The following is a 24,261-nucleotide window of genomic DNA, read 5'->3' as shown; positions in this document are numbered from 1 at the left end:
GAATCGGGACTTGAATGAGAAGCATCACATTTGAAGACAGCATATGCTGCGCCCATCTAAGGTACAAATTAGTAGTCTTAATTATGAAAATAACGTCCTCTTAGGTTTCTCAATTAGCCCCAAAGCATAATTCTATGCGAAAGTAAACAGATGGTGATAACTCAGAAAGGGCATTTTATCTAAACATAAATGTGAAAAGGCAAAGTGCTGAATGAAAGCATGAAAACACTGCCTTTTGAGACTGCCAGTTATACATTTCAAAATTCATGTTTCTACACTGTGTCACAGATTATCTGAGACGACAGAACAGCCAAAACCTGGTTCCTGCCAAAGGCAATGCACTGTTTCCGAACAAGCCTTGAATGCCAACTCATGTAAGCACAATTTTTTTTTTGCCACCTTCACCTCAGTGCACATATGCGAGTAGGGCATGCCTTGCTAGTGTGAGAGCTGGAACTTGAGGCAGGTGCTTGTTTTCAGATCAATTAATGCTAATCTACTTATGCTGCATCTACCTTGAGTTAGCCAGTCTACCTCTGAGGTCAGTGACCTTTTGAGGGCTGGGTAGCATACAGCTGTGGTTAAGGGGCCATAACCTCAACAAACGCGCCTTTTAAATGCCAGATATACAACTGGACTAAGACATATAATAAGACAGGAATCGTGACGACTGACAACCCCAGCTGAAAATCAACCTTACTCTTTCAAAATGTTTGTTGGCTAAACAGATCCAAACAAACAGCCCAACAATAATGTTTTGTTTTACCGCTTAATATGTAATGTGTTTGCATAAATATACAATTTATTAAAAGCAAGTGTTTGAGATGTAATGAACAACTGCACATGATCAGCGTGTCCTGAATTTAAAGGGACACTGAGGAGAGCTCTATTAATATTTTTTTTATAGCAAAATCCGATAGTTCGGCATTTCATGGCTTTGTTGCCACTTGGCCGGCAGCAAAAGATGAATTTATTTCTAAGAAATTTGGATTCGAAGTTGAAATAGTTTTTCTGCCGCTCTGATTCAAACTTGGGATTCTGCTATGACGACACAGAACTAAGTGACGTGAAACATGACATTCACATGACGTAACGCAGACTCCGTGATTTCTGGCGGCCAGCAGTGCGGCCCAGCAGCAGCCGAAAAGAAAGCTACCGCCGGCCGCACGTTGAAGGCATCTATCGGCTATTGCGGCCGTCGCTTCGTTTACATTTGCACCGGCGTTTTGCCAGCGTTACAATGGATCCCGTTCTCGAAGTCGTCAACGAAGTTCTCGCAAATAGACGCCTTTAGCATACCGTGTACCTTGTTACCGTTAGCGGAATACCGGGAGCCCCCATACCACTGAGAGCAAGCGCTGATTGGTCCCGGCGCTGCAGGAGCGCGCGTAGCTATCGGGTAGGTGGCGCCATCTGGCGACGTCAAGGAGATTTGCGCATGCATTTGCTGCGCCTCAGTGATTCGTAGCTTCTCATGTCCTAGTGTTGCTATAACTATTGGTTCTAGCAACACTGTTTTGTTCTATGACGCCATGAAGCTTGTACTTGCGAGTTTGGCCTGTGGCGGCGATACCTGTATTTTGGTTCTTGCTCTTTTCTATGTTACAGGAGCTTTGTTGTCAGTATGAATGGCGTTTTTGTAATCAGGAGCTGGTATTCTGTCGATGCAAGTCAACTTCAATTTCTCCTCAGTGTCCCTTTAAGCGGCATCGGAGCATGAAACTACATTTTGCTAAAGACTATTCGCAGGTACAGTATGAATTTAGCGAAACGAAGTACTGTGCAAGGCTAGAGTCACTGTAAATTGTGAAGGTTGTTTTCTCAGCGACAAAATCCCCATAATTTACTTATACAATCCTTTTACAAGCAAGTCACCTTAACAAGTGACTTAGAAGTTGAGCCTGAAATGCTACTGCATACGTGACGACACATTTAGTGAGAATCTGCCTTCGTTCTAACCGTACTTGTAGACACTCACTGAATCTTTCAATTTGTGAAACTCTACAGCCAGCCACTTCATCAAAAAAATTTTCATGCTAGCAAAACGTGCAGCAGCTGAGACTTTTACAACCATTTACAATATGCAGCCGAGCTGCTGCTCAGCAGTACATTGCAAATGGCAATTGAATATGTGAAAAATCACATAATTGCACACACAACTCCGAACCAGGATACAGCCGGAGGTGCTAAAAATTTCCTCCTGTAATCACTGCAAACCAGTGGTGCACAGACAAAAAGTAGGCACCTATGCAGTAATACTTTGATAGCAAGCACCAGTAATGGAAACAAGAAAAATATTTAAACAAGCTAAAGCATGGTGGAGAATCATATGGTCCACCACAAGCCCAGAGTAAATAAACTTTCCAAACCAAAAGCAAAACTTACTTTCTACTGAATAATGAACAAAAAAAATAAATAACAAGCGAGAAGTCATACAGTGAAATTATGACAAGGGGTAGATCATGTAAGCAACGGGATAATAATGACATGTCCAAACAAGGCGCACATGCGGATCATGTAAAGTCGCTTGTCCAAACATGCTGAACATGGCGCATAACAAAACAGCACGACAACCCCGAATGAAACTTCGCAAAATAGAGGTACGCGAATGCATGCGCTTCGCTAAAAAAATTCTCAAAATATATGACGGATGTAGAAGTGTTGGAAGGAGAAGCGAAGAATCGGCCAAGATATATGCATATTCCAAAATGAAACCTGACTGGCCAGTAAAAGGGACACTTCGGTCGTGGCAGCGAAAATGCCGATCACGGCCGAACTACCCTGCAACACGTTCTCCTCGAGCAAAACGGCTTCGGTTTATGCGCAACACATCAAACAACTTTCGCTCCAGCCACGACCGACCCCCCAGCGCAACCCGGATGGGACGCCTCGCGCACGGAGCACCACACCTTGCTTCTCCCAAGGAACTAGTTCCGAGCTACAAGAAAGCAGCAACAAAGTCGCCGATCAGCGAGCGACCACCACTGGGCCGCTCCAACGAGGAGAGCATCTTTTCTGCTCAATCCCGGGATCACCACGGCTCAGTCGTGTCTTCGAGCTTAGGATAAATCGGCGTCCGGTTCGCGAAACAAAACGGTCCTCTTACGCGCATAACAACAAGGCGAGCTACGAGGTGAAGCGTGCATGCGATTCATTCGCGTCGAAGTCAGGGGGTCGATACTTTCTTTTATATTTTCGACCTAAACAACCCGGCGCCTGCCTTTGTTTCACGCGTCCCCATTCATACTTTAGGCCCCGAAAGTGAGCGGCGGGCTCGCATCAAAACGGAGAACCCGAACGTAGGGACAAAAAATACGCGATCACCCCAACTGGGGAAGCGATCGCAGAGAGAGCAAAAAAGATCACCGCTTTCTTGCCTTGGAAGAAAGGATGCGGTGGGATTCGCGATCTTCGCCGCCGCCGCCGCACAGAAAAAAGTGACGGGAGCGTTGCAAAACGCTCGCCGAAATCCCGCTGAAGGGGCCCTCCTTCACTTTGCAGCCGACATTTGTCGTTTGGTGAGGTCTCTTTTTTGGGGGTCGAGCTAGCACCACTTTGACGGGCACATCCGAGCAGCACTACAGCAGCGGCAAGCGCAGCCAAGGCGAGCGAATGCATACACAAACACCAAAACACAAGCACGCCGAAATAAAAGTGATTCTAGCCTCGGACCCGGCCACATCCGTGTACCCGGCGTCGTCTTGTCGTTAAAGAACCAGAATCAATAAACAACCGCCTAAATAAAAGATAATAAGAATTAAGTAGTTTTTAAAGCGATTTAGCGTAACATGAATGGCTTCGACATCAATTTACGCCGAATTAAAAGATATGCACCAAAATAAAGAGTCACCGTTTAATAAATTCATCATCAGGTGGCAGCGCAATCGTTTAAAAGGTTTTGCTGCGCGCAACTAGATGGCGCGCCGGTCGTGTTAGTGAAGCAGACGACGTCGTCTAGCAGACGATGCCGGCGCGAAGAGCAAGCGGCGCCTTCGATCCTGTAAGAGCGCCATTGAGAGGGCTCTCTGGATTAGTACTAGGTGTACTGGCGCGAATTCTTCACCAGTTTTATGACAGTGCCGCGGGCAATAATTAACGCAGAGTGCCGGAGCCCGACAGCGTGTTGGAGCGCTCACCGTCTGCTTGCTATCCCGGATGATGATCTCGCGGCTCTCCTCCTGCGGTTTGTCCCTATGCCGGTACGTGATGCGGTAGCCCTCAAACTCTCCATGGATGGTGTGCCTCGGGGGAGCCGTCCACTGTATACGGATGGTCGAACTGCTCGTGTTCTGCGCGTGCACGATGGTCGGCTTGCCCTCCGGCACTGCGAGTGGATGGCAGAAAAAAGAAAGAGTTCACTAAAAGTCAGACTTCAGTTTCTTTACAGTAATAAACATACCCGCTACGACCGACACTCCTCATCAAACGAAGCGAACCGAAACCAAATCGTGCAATGTGCACTCTGCTGTACGGCATTCGTTAGGAGTAATCAAGGCATCAGCGTTCCCTTTGCAAGACTTACGCAAAGCACCTAACATTTAATTAGAGTTACAAAGTAAAAAAAAAAAAAATAGTTTGGCCCAGAGGAAGTTCATACAGAAACTGCAACTTGAAAGAAAGAGACTCGTAAATGAGAATGACATACCCATGTCTTTTTCGCTTCAACTTAACCGCAGAAAGTAAACGAGGATTTTTTTGCCTTAGTCGAGGACATTTTAATAATTAGCAGCGAATTCAGCAGGTTTGGTGCCAATTTTGCTTTAAATGTTGGTTCTGCTCAGATTCGGATCATTATTAACATCAGCAGCACGCTGTAAACCTTACGTGAACAATGTAGTGGTGCCCTCCCCTCAGGAGTGATAGATACCGCGCCTTTCCTTTCTACGAGTCCTCCTCCTACACACCGTCACCATCACAGTGACGTCGTCAGCCAATGAGAGCGCAGAGTATTGACGCTGTACCTTCGCGGAGAGTGACCATGTAGAAGGATTCCTTGCTGGGCTTGCTGGCGCCGATGGCGTTGACGGCCAGCACTCGAAATGAGTACACGGTGAACGGCTTGAGGCCGATCACCTGGAAGTTGGTGCTGTTGTCCGACGTCATCACCTTGTTTCGTGTGTCCCAGTCGCCCTTTTCGCCGATCCTGCGACACAACGCAAGCACCAGTGTGAGGCGAAACAAGGGTTTTTTCTTATTCGTTATTCGGAGTTATTCGTTAGGGTGTAAAAACCTACTCCGGTGTTGGGGAATTTTTTTTTTTTTGAACCCGTAAATAAGAGGTATTTGCGTTGATTGAGAAATTCGGAGTTATTCGATAGAGTGTAAAAACCTACTCCGGTTTTGGGGAATTTTTTATTGAACCCACAAAAAAGAGGTATTTGCGTTGATCGAGAACAGAAAACGGGACAAAGTCTGCGAAGGAAACAAATACAATGCACACTTCGTAAAGCTCTTCAGCGCATGCTGAAGATCTTTGTTGCTGCCCTGTACTGCATTTTTAAACAAGGATTGACAATGCTACAAAGACATATACAGCTCAATACCAAACTTTTTTCAAGCGTCGATTGTAAGGTGGCCGTGCTTCTCTTCGGCTTGAGATTATTCGCTGTTGAAATGTGGTGAATGAAGACGTGCAACGCAGAGAAAAAAAATGGGAGTTGCTCGTTTGAGTACAATTACAATTAACAGTCGGGACAAAGCGCTGTGCTTAGTGAAAACTAAGAATTTGTAAGAGATTAATGAATAACTATGAGCGCTTGCTAATCTACAAAGATCAGCAATCATGGACAGGCAAGAGGGGTGGGGGGGGGGGAATCTATTAACATGCGTGTAGCCCTTCTCACGAGGATTCGGAGCTGTTTATTTTCTGTCAAGCGGCCCGCCCGAAGAATAGAAAACAAAAGGAAGAACAACGAAACACCGCCAGCAACGGTATATTGCACGAACAATTGAATAAACACGCGCTGACAGAGCACTCATATAGTTCAGCCGTATAACAAATGGGAGGAATGGAAGAAATCCCTAACACATGCCCATTATACTATAGGGCGTGCGTACAAGTAAATGCAACCCGACTCTCGCGTCTAACCATCATATGCCATATGCAGACAAACACTAAAGTAGTTTTTTGGGCTCGCGCGAAAGCGTTTTCACTTCGCATAACGGAAGAGGCCTCTGGCACACAATCTCCGACGGAACGCCATCCTTCTTGTCGCTGTTTAATTTGCTCGCGTAGCGAAAATTTGTGTGCAGAGAAAAAAAAATCGAGAAGAAATTTTCTTGGCGGTTGGGCCTTTGTCTCGTTTCAGCTCAGTGAAAGAAATGAATAAGAAGAAGAAAAAAAAACGCAAGAGGATCCCACAAATGGCGCAGACTCCATTTACGCTGGTCATTTAAAACCACGGCTTGCCGTTTTCCTGCAGGGTTTGTTATATCTTCGCACTCTCTCTATATGCGTGACTATCGCGGGACTCGTAAAGAATTAAAACACGAAAGTAAGAATGCCAGCGAGAACACGCCTTCGGGGCCGAGGTAATTAATCGGCGACGAATCGCTGCGCCGTCGGTTCGTATTAGAAATAAGAAAAAGGTTCAAATGGAGAGTTGTAAGCGTGGGTGCGCGCTTATCGTGAGCGTTGAGACCAGCAATAGTTATGTATTCGTTTGCATGTAAACGAGTGCCGAAGCAATTAACCAAGACAGAAGAGCAGCGTACGGTCAGCCGCCATGGCTATAGGAGGTGCATATGCGAGAGCCAAATTGCAAGGTTAGACGGGGATAGAGACTTGTCTTGGGAAATATGAGCGCTCAGTGCCTGACGCGTTTATGACGCCTGTTCTTCGTTATGAATATTAAACAGATTGCACGAAAGAAAAGCTATCCCGGCAACTATACGCAACTGGTAATATACCTTCTTGAAATGTGAAGGCTTAATGCAGCCTTGCTTCTACTGATGCATAAATATTAAACACGTCCGGCGCGAGGTATGGCCAAGGTACGCTTCCTCATTATATATGCGCCGGTAACGTATATTACTCGTGGTTGCAAAAGGACCGACGCTTAAGCTAGATTACTCTCACTTGTCTCAATTTTCACTCTATTTTATTCCTGAATTACTCCGATTCTCGCATTCATGTTTTCTCATGAGGATAAAAAGAAGAAATTAATCAGGAAAAATCGTCTCTTCATCGGAGTCTCTCCATCTACTCCCAGATTACTCCCACTTGTTTAAGTTATCGCTCTATTTTACTCCTATTTTATTCCTCCTTTCGCATTACTGGCTTTTTTCTGAAAAGTATAAAAAAAGTAGATGCGCTCAAGAAATCGTAAAATGCGTAGAAGCTTCGTAAAAAAATTCGTACGTAAGTCACAAAAGATGCGTAAAATTACAATCCACTTAAGGGGTTCGCCCGCTTGCGTGTATTGTCAGGAGAGCGTAGGCTCTGTACGGAGTAACAAGAATACAGACAAAAAAAGAAAAGGAAAACACAGATTTTCCCCGAAATTTCGTCAGACCCCCGGATCAGCGGTATAGGCAACGCATTTGCAGTAGAAGGATAAACAGAAAGCCGAATCTCTTCAGGATTTCAGCTTATTAGCATAACGGAGGAGTCTATTGTGTCCCTACGGGCCCCGAATTCAAAAGTCTCTCCTCATCACGTATGGGTACAGTATAAGAATGAATTCAACTGAGAGGTTTTCAGAAGAAGGTGGTTGGAGGGCGCGGAATCGTAGAAGTCTCGGCGAAGGTACACAGGGACATTGGAAGCTGGAAACCGAATAAAAAGTGTATTTAAAAAAATGAAAAGCTAGAATATAAAAAAAACTGATCGACGAGAGCCAAAACTGGTAAAACGAAACACCGGACAAAGAGAGCAGCGCAAGTGTTTTGAAACGTGAGAACTTTCGAAAGTGGACACGGCGGAGGCGAAACTCAATTTGAAACTATGGCAACGGCTCTTCCCTCCCCCGCTCTCTCACAGATCTACGAACTCAAACGCACACTCTCCCCATCATTTTATTTTTCTCCCTCCATCTCATCGCAAATTCCTTCGGCACGTGTGCGGCGTGGGCGAGCTCTGCACCGGTCCAGACTAATTACACAGAGGCTGGCTTTGCCTCGGGAACAAGGGGATTGTCGCAGTAAATCCCCGCGTGTCAGTGCCAGCGGGAGATTGAGGGTGGTCGTAAAGTGCAGAAGAGAGTGCTCTTGTCATCACAATGACCGTGCACCTGAGCGGTCGTACGCTATACTTTGCGCAGCGCTGTCAGGGTCTAACGAAACGTGAACGGGGACAATAGAAACGTCAACATCCAAATTGAATGCTTTTAGTAGAAAGAGATTAAATTTTCGTGCTGCTAATTATCGCTTCGCAAGTGCAATGACCTTTATTGGAAAGTGATAACGAAGCAGCGCTTGTAGATCTTCTGTTTGTCTGGGACCTCGTGCCTGAATTGTCCTCATCGAAGCTCATTTCCGATCGATGATGAATAGAACCTAAAACATCGCGTACGTTTTAACTGTCCGCTACCAATGCATCATCATCATCATCATCAGCCTGACTACGCCCACTGCAGGGCAAAGGCCTTTCCCACGTCTCTCCAGCTGTCCTTTGCCAGCTGCAGCCACCGTGTCCCCGTAAACTTCTTGATCTCATCCGCCCACTTAACTTTCTGCCACCCCTTGCTACGCTTGCCTTCCCTTGGAATCCACTCCGCTACCCTTCGCATTACATGCCTTGCCCAGGCCCATTTCTTCCTCTTGAATTCGACTAGGATGTCATTAACGCACGTTGGTTCTCTCACCCACTCCTCCCGCTTCCGATCTCTTGACGTTACACCTATCATTTTTCTTAACTTAAGCTGAACCCTCTTTGTTAGCCTCCACGTTTCTGCCCCATAGGTGAGTACCGGTAAGATACAACTGTTGTATACTTTTCTCTTGAGGGATATTGGTAAATTCATGATATAAGAGAACCTGCCATATGAGCTCCAAAAAGTGCAATGACCTTTATTGGGAAGTGATAATGAATCAGCGCTTGCAGACCTTCTGTTTCAATTCTTGTTTCATGTCTGGGCCTTTGCGTCTGAATTCTCCTCCTCGAAGCTAATTTGGGATCGATGATGAGTAGAACTGAAAATATCGCGTGCGTTTTAACTGTCCATTACCAATGCGTGGAAAAAGAAACCAGCGGATGAGCAGAATAGTTATATCCGCCTTTTGTTAGCTTCTTTTTGACGTTGACTTATTAGTGCTTGGTGCAAAGCAGCGACGATTTTTCACTTCTCAAGTTTTTGTCCCAAGTGTGTGACTGCGTACTGCCCACTCAAGGGAAGCGCAGCTTATGTTTGTTATGCAAATAGACCGTCATTTTTTTCCCCTCCTTTGCGCTGCATTTGAGAAAAGGAACTCATCAACTGGCTCACTGAAGCACGCGCCGTTCCCGAGAACAATTGCACATCGAAGGACGTGCAGTGGAAGCACCCAGCAATGATCGGAGCCAGCAGTCATCCACAGCGGCGCGGGATCGATAGGTTCCTGAAGGACGCTGTGGCAAAAATGGCTGAGATGTACAAACTTCTGTCACGGCTGCTGTTACGAAAGAGCGGAGCTTCGACTATAGTGCTTTAGCACAGCGCCATCTGACATGGAGATACAGCGGCGGTGGAATCAAAGGTTGGTGACATCCACCTCATCTCCTGCGATTATTTAGAATATTATTACGGATATTAATAAATGTACTTAGTAAGTACACTTGGGTTAATTCTAATTCGCTTAATTCGGACTTCTGATTTATTCGAACTGATTTGGTCCCGTAAACACCAAGGTTGTTAAAAAAGCCCCCTTTTCTATAATTCCAATCAAATTTTAGGCCCCTTGGAGTTTGAACTAGCGAGAGTTGACTGATTATATTATTACTTATGTTGTTATTATTGGGAATCGCTGAAAATATGCAGGACTGGTGCAACACATCATTGGCATGATGCACTAAGTGATGGTGTTAGTGCTACAACACACACACACACACACACACACACACACACACACACACACACACACACACGGAGACAAAGCAAACAAAAGAGTGCTAAGCCGCCGTAATCAGGTCACGGCTCATGCCAGAGCTCGGCTAAACCACAACGGCGTCACGAACGATTCCCTGCCATCGACATGGAAGGCAGTAAAAGTGCACTTGTCGACGTCCTTTCCAATTACAGCCACAAAAACGCACACAGCGCACACTCCAGCAGCGCCACCGTGCGGGAGCTCCACAAAATGGCCGACAGGGGAGGATTCGAGGGACAGCGACGCCACACATTCCCTCAGCTCGAGGTGCAGAAGGGGGGGGTGGGTGGGGGGGGGGGGAGGCGCCATCCGAAGCTCCATAGCGAGGAGGCCGAGATTGATAGCGACGTGAGTGCCGGCGGGGCCTTTCAACCGCGGAATTCCTTTATAACCCAGGGCTTCAGCGTTAAACAGCAGCGGCGTAAGGAAGGTGGGAGAAGAGAGAGGTGAGGTATCCTTTTCCCAATAAAGAGGATTTCCCCATCTCCCTTTTTTCCCTGGCCTGTCTATTACTTTATTTCCTCACTGTCTTCCTTAATTTTCTTTATGAAACCGTGCCTCACTCGACGAAAGGAGGGCTCTCGAACACTAGAGAGATGTACCGGAGAGAACAAAAGGAGAGACAGAAGGGAAGAGTGGGGGATAAAGAAAGGCGGTTAGCATGTGGGGCGAAGGACTGACTGATTCCTCTTCTCCATTAGGGTCGCTCGCCTGGTGAAACGGTGCTTCGGCGGACAGACACGAACCCGAAGAGCGACGTCACTTTGGCACTGTTCCAGCGGAGAGCGTGAACAGAGAAGAGACTGCGGAAGGCAACGAAGACTACGCTCGCAGAATGACACATATCTTGCTTTATGTCTTTCATTGACCTCATGTTACTTCAGTCATGCACCATTGACAAGCTAAAATCAACGCACTGGGTCTATAGCTCGAGTATGTTGTCATGCAATGACTGAACCGAGGAAGGGAAGGGTGATATGACCGCATATCTGCCAGAGGAGAGACTGGGGCATAAAATGACGTCACTAGCACAAGCCTATCAGGCGTTGGCTTTATGTAGGTGACTTTCACCGACTAACTCAACAGAGAGAGAGAGGGAAGAGAGTGATGGAGAGAGAAAGTATCACAATGGAGTTCCAACTGAACGCTATAGATGTCGCTTTGGCACAACGCCGAACGATTGGCACTACCATATATAGAGCACGCATCAACTCTAGTACTGACAGCCGGTCCGAGGTTTATTGAGTGTCACAGTGGACAAGGAGGGCAGAAAAACATGTATGGGGACAGTCCTGAATCAGACTTGGAGTGGCGAGCGTCTAAAATCAGCCCGAATAACGAGGTCACGGCTGTCCCAAAACAGTGATAATTAGAGGCCATTGGATCCAGCCTTTTGTCTTCCAGTATATGCTCAACTCCCTTGCTGCCGACGACGATGCTTTCAACTCCAACTCAGTCGGTTCTAGCTGCTCGCGGTTATGCAACGCAGCACTTTAACGCAGCTATAATCGAAAGGACCTTCTCCCATCTTCGATGGTTTTGTGGACACGGCGACGAATGGGGATACAACTTCGTTGAATATCTATAAGCGAGTTCCCCCTACTTCATTCGAAGAGTGAACCGGGCAGAGTAGCGTCCAGAAAGCGTGCGCTCGAATCGAGTCTGCGGTTCAGCTGACAGAACGAATTTCTCTCTATCTGTGTCCTCTCTGGCCACCGGCGACTTCGCCAGGCGGCGCAATGCCTTCGTGTGGTTCCCAATCCTAACAGGGAAGACTGAAATCGCGAAGACAGGCAAACCGCGCAGAAGCAAGAGCCCGGCGAACCGCGAAAGCCTGAGTTCTGACCTCTCACAGCCCCCAGGGTCCGGGCGAGGCCGTGGTTTGAAAGCGTCCCTCCGGGCCACCACCGTTCACCACTAGGGTGCAGCACCGTTCGAGTCGCAAAGCCGAGAGAGTGCGGTCAAATTTCTTTCTATTCTTCGAAAGGAAACAAAACAGTGAGAAGTAGAAGAAGAAGAAAAAAAGAAGAAAGCGGTGTGGAGTAAGGGAAGAAAAAAGAAGGAAAACCGAGCACCAGCAAAATGAGAACTGCAACCATGTTCTAACGGCAACATCGACCGCGCGTTGTTTAGTTTTGTCGTCTGCAGCGTGGCGGCGGTAATTTAATTCCGAGATTCTCGTTCCAGTAAGTTTTTTTTTTCTCGCGTTGGGGAAGGACTTAGGTTAGTTGAAACGCCTTCGGACTTTTTCTCTCAAGTCTTTTCTTCATATATTTTCACGGCGTGTGCGTTTGGAGGGCTGCCTCTGCGAAACTAACTGGAACAACACGACAGAACGCAGGTACTTTTTTTTTTAGAATGTTATAGCGAATGGATTCAGGTTTCAGGTCTTTAAATACACTCAAACCATTCGGAACTACTAAAAAATTCGTACGGAAGGAGATTCCGAAGTTAAACTATACGCGGTAGCTGCCGTTAAAAATAAAAATTAACGCACAAGTTTGGCCGATGTGCAAGCGAAATGTACAGCTGGCCAAATCTTTATCTGGCGTGCGTGACGGCCATGTTTCCCGTGCTCCTGCAGCTTATGACGGAGTAAACTTGAGAAAATATCAAATTTAAGCACAAGCTCACTAAGTCCGTGCTTAATATTGAGCTTTCCGCAAGTTTGCTTCATCCCAAAGCGCAGGAGCAGAGAAAAAGCGGCCGTCGCGCACGCCAGCTAAACATTTGGCCGGCTGTACGAACAAAAACTGAAAGTGCTTAAAAGCAACTGTGTGGCAATTAATTAGTTATATATTAATCGATGGCAGTACACTATATTCTGCAACGGATTAACCCAGCGCGAAGGAACGAGGATACGAGAAAATACATCTCAGGACGGGCGCTGAATTAATACAAAACCTTTACTGTTTCATAAACCAGCATGATATATCGTATATGCCTGTACTACTGGACCCGTCTTGTGTTGTGTGTTTTCTCATGTCTCGCTTCATTCGCGCTGGATTAATCTGTTCTAGCAATGAACCGACTAGCCATAACCAAAATACTGAAACTAATTTCTTTCCATGACAAAGGCATTTTTACGAAATAAGCAAGGGGTGGCCGGATCGAAAGGCAGGTTGGTTTGGATTTTGTCACAGGTTCGAGATTTAGAGCCGAAATGACCAGTTTCATAACTTGAATGCCAAATGGTTGAGCTATTCTTTGGATGTAGCAAAAGCTTGGTTAGGGCTATATATTTACAGTTTGTTTAAGTTTCTTGGTTTGGTTGGTTGGTTTATTAGGGTTTAACGTCCCAAAGCGACTAATGCTATGAGAGACGCCGTAGTGGAGGGCTCCGGAAATTTCGACCACCTGGGGTTCTTTAACGTGCACTGACATCGCACAGTACACGGGCCTCGAATTTCTCCTCCAAAGAAATTCAGCCGCCGCGGCCGGGATCGAACCCGCGTCTTTCGGGCTAGCAGCCGAGCACCATAGCCACTAAGCCACCGCGGCGGCTGTTTAAGTTTCTTGGAAACAGGGCAAAAAAAGCAAGGACGACACGACAGACGGAAATGGCGCTAACATCGTCTGTTGTGTCGTCCTTGCTTTTTTGCGCTAAGTTTCCGAGATCAAGCACGCGTTAGCGTGACAGTGCGTTTACGATGTAGGATAACTTGCAGCAAGAGGCGGCTCAAATTCAGCGAAATGTTCTGTTCTTCAGCCTGTTCTACTTGTATTTTTCCCAACTGTGGATTGTCCCTTCGCTACAATTTTCTTTATGGGCTGATTATCGTTTGAGAATAAATATCTCGCTCGATTAGTGAGGTTGGTTGATGCCATACCAGTGCACTTTCTTATGGGTCGTAAGGAAAGACTCCAAACCCTTGTCAGGGGTGAATACGTAATCGAAATTACTTCTCGGCAGTTGCCTCTGGCACAGAACACGCGCTATTTTTGTTCTGAGAGAGACAGGAGTGACAGCGAGGAATTCAGCCTGGCCGTAGGTTTACCTTGCTACTCCAGACGATGGGTGAAAGATTTGGTGGAATGAATGCGCGGACAAAAATACAATACACGGCGCTATGTATAAAATTAGATTGTGCACCAGACAGACTGATTGATTTATTTATTGATTGATTGATTGACTGACTGACTATAGATGGGCGAAATATTTGGTGGATTGAACACGCTGACGAAAATACAGGGAGCTGTTTATAAAATTATACTGTGCACGCATACAGACAGACAGATATATAGTTTGAATGACTGATCGATTGGTCGATGCGCAGTGGTGAAAGCGGTAGGCGTACCACCCCAACACCCTGAGAGAGTCGACTTCAAGGCCTACATGTTACTGGGCTTAAATCACGTTACCCCAGATGGCTCTCATTCTCACTAGGGCAGAATTTATCACGATTCCGCTGTGGTGACGTCACTGAACATCTTGTTACGGCAGACATCATAAGTACAATAGTGACGCTGTCAACCTCGATAAAAAAACCTCATACAGCTATCTTTGCAAAAGGTCAAGACTTCCCCCATCCCTGAAGGCTAAAAATGGCTTCAGCGGACGGCCACGGGCCTAACGTGCTAACAGCACAAAGAGAAATAAATGAAGCGGGGCCGCAAATGCGAGAGACCATAGCACACAGCGCAGCGGGCACGAAAGGAAAAGCTTTCACGCTGGCGCAACGCCAGGTGAGAAACGAGCGTCGGAGGCCGCGACCACCTATCTGGCCACTCCCGCCGTTCTCACTTATGGCGCAAAAAGCGGACTATCACGTAGCAGAACGCGCCGGCAAGAAACTGTCAAAACGCAGTAACAGCACCGCGTATTGGGAGAGTGAAAGCGAGGCGGGGAAGAGAAAAAAGAACACGGCGAGAAGAACTAGGGCGCGCTCCTGCGGCGACCTCATCCCGAAATAGGGAAAGCGTTTCCCTCCTTTGCCGCCAGGAGTTCGACGCGGCGCTGTCGACGCCAGCGATGGCTTTTTTTCTCCCCCCTCTTCGGCAGCCTGTGATCCTTCGCATCCGCCCACACACCCCGAACTGCCGCAGTGTCCTATTGATTCCCGCGAGGGCACCACCCGTTCTAAAGAAAGTGGGGGAAATAAGGCGAAAGCTGGGGAAGGGAGAAGAGAATGGGGAGAGCCTTGCAGTGATGAGGGGAACGAAGGAGGAGGGCGTTGCCATGGAAACACCCTTGCGCCGTCCTCAAAGGCAGCTCTCTTCCTCCCCGTCCGGTGCAGCTAAGGCCGACGTGGAAAAAGGAAAAAAGGAAGATTTAAGGAAATAGGAGGAGCAAGCAACGAAAGCACAGCGCGAGGCAGAAAGGTCGCCTGTGCTTCTATGGATGAAAAGAAAAAAAAACGTGCCGGGGAAGGGAGAAAAGGGATGTAGCGGAAGATGCTGGGCGAAGATGGGGAACAATGAGAGGAAAAAAGGGGGAGGCCCTTCCTCCTCTTTCTTGTCCGTCCATCCACTGTTCTTTTTTCGTTTCTTCCCCACTTCTCTGTGTCTCGCCTAACGCTTCTCGAGATTGTTTTTGTGTCATGGCGCGTAGGTTTGTTATCGAGTTGTCTACGTGCCGGATATAGACGCTGTGCAGCTCGTGGGAGGCGGCGGAGTACGAAGCTTGTTATACCTGTACACGTCCCGGTTTTATGGCTTTTCCGAACGGTTGAGTTATTCGCCCCGGCTTCGTGGGCTAGCTCGCTGCACCGAACACCGCTTTCCCTCACGCCGACATCTTCCCTCCCCCGCTATCGCCGTCCTTCCAACCTTTCCCTAGCGATAGGGAGACGGCAGGGAGCAAGGAAAAAAGGGAGCGTCGGGAGGGGATAGAACGACGTAACGGGAAAATAGGTCAGGGCGTAAAAGAATGGGCCGAAGGCCGCGCGTATACGCAGCGCGAAAGGCACGGCGTGGTCCTGACTGTTGGTCCGGAAAGTGCGCGGACGGAAACGGGAAAACAAGGGAAAGCAAAGAGCAGAGCAGAGTTGCGTACAAAATGTGTCTGCGCGCGCTCACGCGCGGGTTTATGCTCTGCGTTCTCGCCTCGTCGTTGCTTTGAGGAGCAGAGCTGCCCCTATGTCCATTTTTCTTGCCTGCGCTTTCGCAACGGGCAATGTTTAGAACTGAAAACTGTATACTGTTCGCTGGCATCGCGGCGGGCTTGTATGGAGAACGCGTTTTTTCTTCGTTTTTTTTTGTCTCCAACTCTTTGAAGATACATACCGATGTGGACCCAGACGGAACAGTGCACGTAAATTTGTTGTTAGTCACATTTTTTTTTTTTAGCGTTGCTGACGTTGCGTCGTTACACGTGCGTATGGACCTGCGTACGCGTACATGAATGCGCGCACGTTTCTCGACAGCCCGTTTTTGAAAAAGTTAGCAGTTTGTTTTTGCTTTGAATGCGCGTAGATGCATCTACGTGAAAGAACGCCGGTGGCAACACAAATGCTCCCAAGCCTCGTTCCTGCTATGTAGCTGGCTGCCTTCTTTCTTCTTTCGTTCGTTCGGCCGTCCGGAACGTCCTCGTCCTATCCATTTCGGGGTGCCGAGACAGCACTCTTTGTCCGCGGCTTTACGCGCTCTCTTCCCATCTCTACTTTGCCTGGCGATAACGATGCAGTGTTGTGGAGGTCGGAGACGGCGATTGAAGGGCTAAAGATTGCAGAGTTGTTATCGTGTCACAACGAATCTGGATTGAACACCATTGGTTTGGCCAGTCTTTGCGCTACGACCAATCACTGCAAATTTAATCAGTGCTGAGACTGTACTGCGATGACTATAGGACACTGCTACCAATTACTACCGATACAGTTAGTGGCTTGACTGTACCGAATCGACTATACAGAACTGTCACTAATCACTGCCAATATATTCAGAGCTGTGAGCAACCACTGCTGAATAGTTAGTGCTGTAACTGTGTCGTGCAGACTCTACATAACTTCTGTGACCAGTCACTACCAATATAATCAGTGCTGGGACCATACGCTACCAACATAGTCACTAATGCACCGCGATTGGTCCAGGACAGACACCGGCTGACTGCGAGTTTCCTTTACATGTGACAGGTTTTCTGAACTGTGCGCCCCCCAAAAGGCCGAGAGCAGCTCTTCAGATCGTACAACGGTACACGTTTTTGCGAGAAAAGACGATGAAAAGAGGACGAGTGTGTCTCTATTCGGGTGGGCCAGACTGGCGTCGCACTGGGGAGTGCGACCCCATTCGGTTCGATCCGTGGAAACAAGTATGGGACGGTGGGAGAGTCGAGCAGCTCGCCGGCAAGACGGGCGGAGCAGCGCCCCGGGTCCAGGCTAAGCTTAGACTCCCGTGTGTGCCTAGAGAACCCCTTATATATCGGAGCCGCCCGGCGCAGGAAGAGTTTCGGGTTTCTCGAGGGTTTGCTCGGGGCTATTTGGATAGGCCGATCAATGCGCAGCGGTGGTTGCGGCGGCCGGAGAATGCGTAGGGTAATGCGTCTTCTTCTGTCCTTGCTCGCGGTATACGACAGCGGGATCTTCTCGTCTCGGAGTGTCGAAACGAGGCCGCGCGAGGCCAAAAACACAACAAAGTTGTTCTGGTTTGCGTGGATGTATGCTTTGTGCGGCTTTCCGGTACCCGAGATGAGAAAGGAGAATCTTGAGCCCACGTTGTTCAGGAGTTGCAGCCTGCTTGCGACACGAGGTCGTCGACCGCGGCCGCACATTCATCGATCAGTTGGACCTAAAGGTGACGGGCCTTTTTATACTAGACGTCCTTGTTAGCTCGGCGTTGCTGGAATCGCACGGTGAGCTGACATCGCGGGTAATTCAGACCCAATATACTTGCCAAGGGAAGGCAAGCGTAGTATGGGGAGGCATAGAGTAAGGTGGGAGGATGAAATTAGGGAGTAGGTGGGGATAAGGTGGCTGCGGCTGGTACAAGACAAGGTTAATTGGAGGGATATGGGAGAGGCCTCTGGTCTGCAGAGGACGTTGTTAGGCTGATGATGATGATGACACGTAAGCCTGCATTATCATTCTCCTTACCAAGCATTAGATCCCAGTGAGAGCTCGGGATGGTGCGACTTTGTCTGAGCTGACAACAAGCGACAAGAATCGAAATTGAACAGAAGCAATACCCCGCTTGTAATTTTAATGCCGTTAATTTTCACTGACTATTGTTCGTTAGCCTATCATAACTGGTCTATAGCAATGACAAAGGCGAAACCGAGTGCCGAGTCTAGTTAAACTTCGAGAACAGGTTCTTTGAAACAGCCTCATTTGGCTCTTACGTGGGACTCACTAAGCAGTTCGTGTGCGCAAGTTATGTTTGTGAATTGCCAGCGGCCTGGCCACTGTCTTTCGGCCATAGTGCAGTCCGCCCCGTATAGAAATTTGCAGCCGCTAGAAGAGCTCTTTAATGGCATGCCATTAGCGAAACGCCCCATCTCGACTGCATGCTTCAAGATCCTGAAAAGGAACGGACCCAGCACTTTGAGATTAAAAGACTATCGCGCCACCTGCAGCCAAATTAACTGCTCAGGTCTGCTCGAATCGTAGCCGAAAAAGTAACGAAAAAAGACGCAGGGTGCTACTATTAGCTAAGTCACGGTGATCTCTGAAAATTGAAGACAGGATATGCTAAGGTTTTAAGCCGGAGTCAAGTGGAATCATGGATCAAGTACGCCGTTGAATGCAAGCTTTCGGTGCATGCTGTATAGGCATAGCCCTAACTGTTATCTGTTGCTTTTTCGTGTATTTGTGATCAAGTTGCGTCTGGTGCTACAAGAGAAACACAATTAACTTCGAGCGGTGTATACGTTTCGTATATGTTCTGCTGTTCGCTTCACGTGACCTACCAGAAGTCGCTGAGGGCGCGACGGTTTTTGTAGCGAAAGCTACACTGGCCACGAACTTGCGATTTCGCTGTGGCGGTGCTCCGAGGAGGCACAGAGACCTAGCCGTTGCCTAGCAACCGCCGCAGCTGGCGGACGCCGCTAGAGTCACTTAAAGTCCCTTTATGAGCTTTTCTAAAAAAAGCTGATCTAGGACTCTTGACGCCGCGCTCGCCGCGCCATCTGGCATGACGTCACACCGCGCGCCTCGCCGCCGTTTCGTATGACGTCACACCGCTTGCCTCGTTGTTGCGCTCGCCAGCTGTGTCGCATGCCTGATAACATGTCGGGGGATTGAAAAGGAGAGTTCGCGTGCGCCGCAACCACAGTTGAGGCGGCATTATGTCTCGTCTTTAATGACACAACAACATACCTGGACAACCAGACTAACCTGGACTTGAAATCAAGATTAACCAAGGCTAACCAAGCTATGCCTTAGCTTTCGCTACGTATTTCCTGGCATAGCCGAGCTAAGCCGGCGGCCAGTTTTTTCGCTTACTGGATTTGCTGTTTGCTGCGCGAAGCACTTGTTTCTAAATTTTGAATTTGTCTATACGGGCCTCCTTTGCTATCGGCGTGAGAGCTGTTGCTGAACGCAACGTTCTTTCTTCCCAAATAAAACGAAGAAAAACGGATAATTTGAGAGGAAATGGCTGTAAAGGCAGCAGAGAACGGAGCAGTCGATGAAATGAGGATCGGTACGGCAGGAAGGAAAAGGTTTAACCAGGGTCGAGGTGGGAGGGGCGAAACGCGGGGGTGGCTCTGAAAATTGCGACAAGCCGCGTAATGACCTGTCGTAACGACGAAACGGTAACGACACTCGGAAATCCCGTCCGCCGCCTACCTCAATAAAGGTCGAAGAAGACGAAGAAAGAAAAAAGGAGATGGAATCCGCGGAAGGAAAAAGCGACGATCGAACAAAAGAGCTCTGAAAGAATTTATTATGCAGGTTATAAGAGGGTCACGTCTACGTTCACCGTAGAGCGCTCCGCGCTAACAAGATTTTTTTTTTCTTTTTCGCTTTTGATGAGTGCCCTCTTTTGAAAAACTAAATGGGCGTTTTGATAAATCGGCGACTCCATGAGGCAAAAAATGACGAGCGAAGGCTGCAGACTTTTCCTTGTTTTTTTTTTTTCTTTTTGGTTTCGTCCGTTAGTCGGCATTTCTCGCTCCAGCTTTATATTGCTTCACACGATAGGCCCGACACGCTTTCGGGCATTAAAGGCCATGGTTATACGCAAATACAAAGAACTGCAACACTGTCAGTCGGATTTATACTCGATACGGCAGAACCGCGCGAAAATCGATTAGTACGGAAATGCGATACCGCTATCGAGAAGTCATGTTTAACAATCACTCACTATCGACTCGCTTGCCCCGATCACTCTCCCGACTGCTCAATCTTATGTTCTATCACTCACTCACTCACTCACTCACTCACTCACTCACTCACTCACTCACTCACTCACTCACTCACTCACTCACTCACTCACTCACTCACTCACTCACTCACTCACTCACTCACTCACTCACTCACTCACTCACTCACTCACTCACTCACTCACTCACTCACTCACTCACTCACTCACGGCCCTACCCGTTCGTTTCCCTTTGCTCACACTCGAGCTTGTTCACGCTCTCAATCACCTAATTTCTTTGATAACTCTCCCGAGCACTCACTACTCCCTTACCTATGGCCCCACTCATTCAACTCCCTTTGCTCACTCTGGAGCTCATTTACAAACCTCTCTACCGCTTCCAGGAGGTCCTCCCACACGCTCTCATTCTTTCAGTCAGCCCCGCTTTTTCACTCTCCCATTCACTCACTAAATATTTGTGACTCGCGAGCAGTGTGAAAAATAAAACGAACGGTTGAGGACAAAGGTGAACGGAGCACTATATTGCACTCTAACATTTTTCAACGAGCGAGCCCAAGAGGCCGCGAGAAGCATGGACTTCTCACCGCCCCGCGTCCTGTTCTTTCGTTCCGTGCTTATGGAATCAATAATAGTTTTCCTCCTCCTCCTCACGAGTTGCCTAACTGAAACTAGACCTGTGTTATGTGCAGGCGGGTAGTGTATACTAGTGCGCTTTCTCATTGACCATTCATGTCCAACAGGCTTGAAGGAAAAATTTTAATATTTGGAAACTGTAAGGCACTGTTATGGAAATATTGAAGAAATATAAATCCATTCTTCCGATGTGCAGCAAAACCTTTCTGCTAAACTTTTTCCATCCTTCGAATCGAGCAGTTAAGACTGCCATAGAAAACCAATGGGGAATGCTTTTGACGATAGCAACAACATTGATAGGGAAAAAAATGCAAGCCTACCGGCTGGAGATCGGCGGGTATATTGATTGCTATAGTGATATCTTCTAATACATGAAAAAAAATTCCATTCATGTACTATTTCTCGTTCAAAAATGAGTTTGTCCAGAATTATTAGGTATGAATACTTCTTCATGTCCGATTAGATAGGCGTGACTGTGGTTGGAATGAAATAGCGCGCTCTGTTCATTTATGACCGTACCTGTACGTTCTTCCCAATGCCCCTATATTCCAATTTTGCGCAGAATGTGTTTCCTGAGCCCCACACAAAACTTTCCGCCGCCACCCTTCGACTAAAACTGCGCACACTGGAGCTACACGCCTACCGTGACGACCACTCAACGAAACTGTGAACTCATACGCGTCTAAAATACTAAGGCGAAAGCCTTTAATGGCTCATACTGTCGTCCGTCCGTTAACAAAGCGTGTCACACGCGTTTAACTCGGGAACTAAAAAAGATAGAAGAAAACGAATGGCTGCTTCAGATAGAGAAGGAAGAAATGAACCCAGAAGCCAAGTTTGATGACTGTAGGTTAATTAGTTAATTAATTATTGGCAAAACTGTCGAAATTGCGCCGAAATAGCGCGGACGTCGATATATCCACGAGAACGGTGTGACGTCACATCCAACAGAAGTCGTCATGGCATAGTGAAAATTGTCACAGAATGGTCGGAAAAACGTCGGATTTGTGTCAAATTAGATGGAAAAATGTGTAATTAAGCGTAATTAACACTTACGATCCCCGAAAGACGTATAATTTGTGTATCGATATAGCCACGGGAACGGTGTGACGTCACATGCAACGGAAGTCGTCACAGTTTCCTCGGCTTTCGCCTCTCAACACTTTAGTTGCCAAAGTGTCCGCGCAATTTTTCGTGACAGCGCCGTAAAGTGAACAGCAATTCCAAGTGCGCAGGAAAGCTAACAAGATTAGGTGACTTCACGAGCTATCGGATAATCGACTCACCAAGTTCGTAGCCGAGTTAATTTCTAAGCAAAGAAGCAACAAACGTCGCACGAATTAAGCAGCCATTTACTTAAAACGAATCTCCTGAAACAGGATAAAGGAGAACTAGACTAATTTAGATACGTCGGCGAATATCGATCGAGAGACATACGCAAGCCTGTCTAAACCTTGTGCGATTCGAGCAAAAAAGAAATAAAAGGAATTGAAAAGTTCGATATGCTCAGAAAGAGAGGGAGGTGTGCGCGCAGCTGGTATAGGGGGCACGGTTGAATAAACGTGGAGACGGGCCTCATCTTCGGCAGAAAGGGATTCGCTCGAAGTGTACACGGCGGCGCGTTTTATAGGGCAGGACGATTCAGAAAATTTCGAGGAAGAGTGCTTTATACAAGAAAAAGAGTAAGCGGAATACGAAACGAAGTAGCAATTAAGCGACGCAGGGTCGCGTCCGTAATATACTGGAATCGCTCGAGGGCTTCTCAGGAGGGAAGCGTATAACCGCACACGCGTACAGAGGATAGAGAGTCGGAAGGGCTTAATGACTTCTCGCTCTAATTAATAGGTACGCCCGTAGAAAGCGGAAGAACGAACAAATTAAGGTACGCAAAAAGTTCTTCCGAATCAGTCGCCTATTAGCTCGGGAAAAGGCTCAACGAAAGAGGGAAAGTGTTCAGGAATGATTTCTTTTTTTCTCAATTTTTTGTCTTCTCGCTAAACGAGTCGAGTGGGTGACGAGTCGCTGAAGTAAAAAAGATAAAAGCGCGATTTCCCTCGTTGCGGGAGGCGACGCGCTGTTTCATAAACAATTCATACGGACTATTTGTTGGCTAATTGATCGTGAACTCGTTTTGTGAATTTATTTCGCTGGTAAGTATACAGGCTGCCTGCGGGGGATACGACGGAAATGCCCCGATGCACTACAAAGGTTCATTACGGCTTCAAACAAAGGCTGTAATTAAAGCTCTTTGTACCTGAAAAAAACAACGAAACATAGTCGAAAGATGAGACCGACGCGTTGAAAAATGAAGCCCCTGACAGTCAATTAGAGCGGAAAACATTTTTTTTTGTCATGCGAAGTAAAGGAACGGGTTTCGGTAGAAAACAAATTGTGAAAAGGCTTGCCATTTCGTGGATGTGGTGAAAACGGTTAATAGCGTTCAGCTCGAGGGAGTTACCGGCTGGCTAGTTTTGGTACAGTGATATGATGCCTGGCTTATAAGCTGGCTTTTTTTTTTTGAATTTGCTCGGTTTATCCCTGTAATGCCAGGGCAATTAAAATGTGGGTTAAATGCGCCGAGTTTCGAGAAATTCGTCGTTAATGGCTTCTGCATTGCTGAGAGACAAAGAAAAGTACAGGCAGATTTCTTGAGAAAGATATTATTTACGCGTGATTACAATAGACAAATTAGTCTCATTTCTGAACCTCTAAAATAGACAAAACAGTGCGAGCGTAATTCGTCGCATAAAGAAGGTCAGTACCAAATTCACTATCATTCCGTCACCTGCTGAGTGAACCCTTTGAAATTTAGGTTGTTTCGCAGGAAGGATTAATATGTAGTGAGTGAAGCAGCAGACGCTATATATCTGCTTTGAAAAATATTTTGGGAAATGCCATTTGTGCAATACTGCGTGATTGTGTCATACTTTTGTGAGCGCAAACGAATACAATTGGCAGTTGTGCGCTCTGTATCAGACATAGTACGAAGGGCATTACAGGCTTAGCTGGTATTCAGCCGGTCCCTCGTTGTGCAAGGTTTCCAATTTTTCTTGTTAGCATATTATGGCCTTGCAGGTTTCTTTTACGTTGTAAATAGATGCAGGTGGTTGTGCTGGATGACCTAGGTGTTGCCCTCTTTGGTCAAAGGCCTATCAGCTTACACAGATCTCAGCAACTTAGCATGTTTACTGTGACCTAGTTTTCACAATGAACGCATCTTTCAATCTTCAATCTTTCAATCAGTGCTGGCAACGTTGTGGACTGCGTGGCATCACAAATAATGCATACTGAGGGGTGCTTGTTTCTCAT

The 24,261-nt window shown here is 47.2% G+C and overlaps 1 protein-coding gene across 5 annotated transcripts in view; it reads right to left on the bottom strand.

Annotated features, from left to right (window-relative positions):
* Positions 1–24,261, bottom strand: part of Ptp99A (Protein tyrosine phosphatase 99A) — a 229,624-nt gene that overhangs the window by 29,334 nt on the left and 176,029 nt on the right. For 4 of the 5 annotated variants that reach the window (XM_089551893.1, XM_089551892.1, XM_089551895.1 and 1 more), the window contains exons 4-5: positions 4,962–5,143; positions 4,137–4,324 (exon numbers count right to left, since the gene is read on the bottom strand). In XM_089551893.1, the coding sequence (XP_089408019.1) occupies positions 4,137–4,324; positions 4,962–5,143 (370 nt within the window). Of the gene's footprint in view, positions 1–3,366; positions 3,647–4,136; positions 4,325–4,961; positions 5,144–24,261 lie in introns of those variants that run through there. The other variant, XM_089551896.1, reaches the window with a different exon arrangement.

This window comes from Amblyomma mixtum, chromosome 7 (assembly GCF_055824585.1).
Source record: "Amblyomma mixtum isolate Tamu chromosome 7, ASM5582458v1, whole genome shotgun sequence".
Taxonomy (NCBI): Eukaryota; Metazoa; Arthropoda; class Arachnida; order Ixodida; family Ixodidae; genus Amblyomma; species Amblyomma mixtum.
This window is presented reverse-complemented; position numbering and strand designations above follow the sequence as displayed.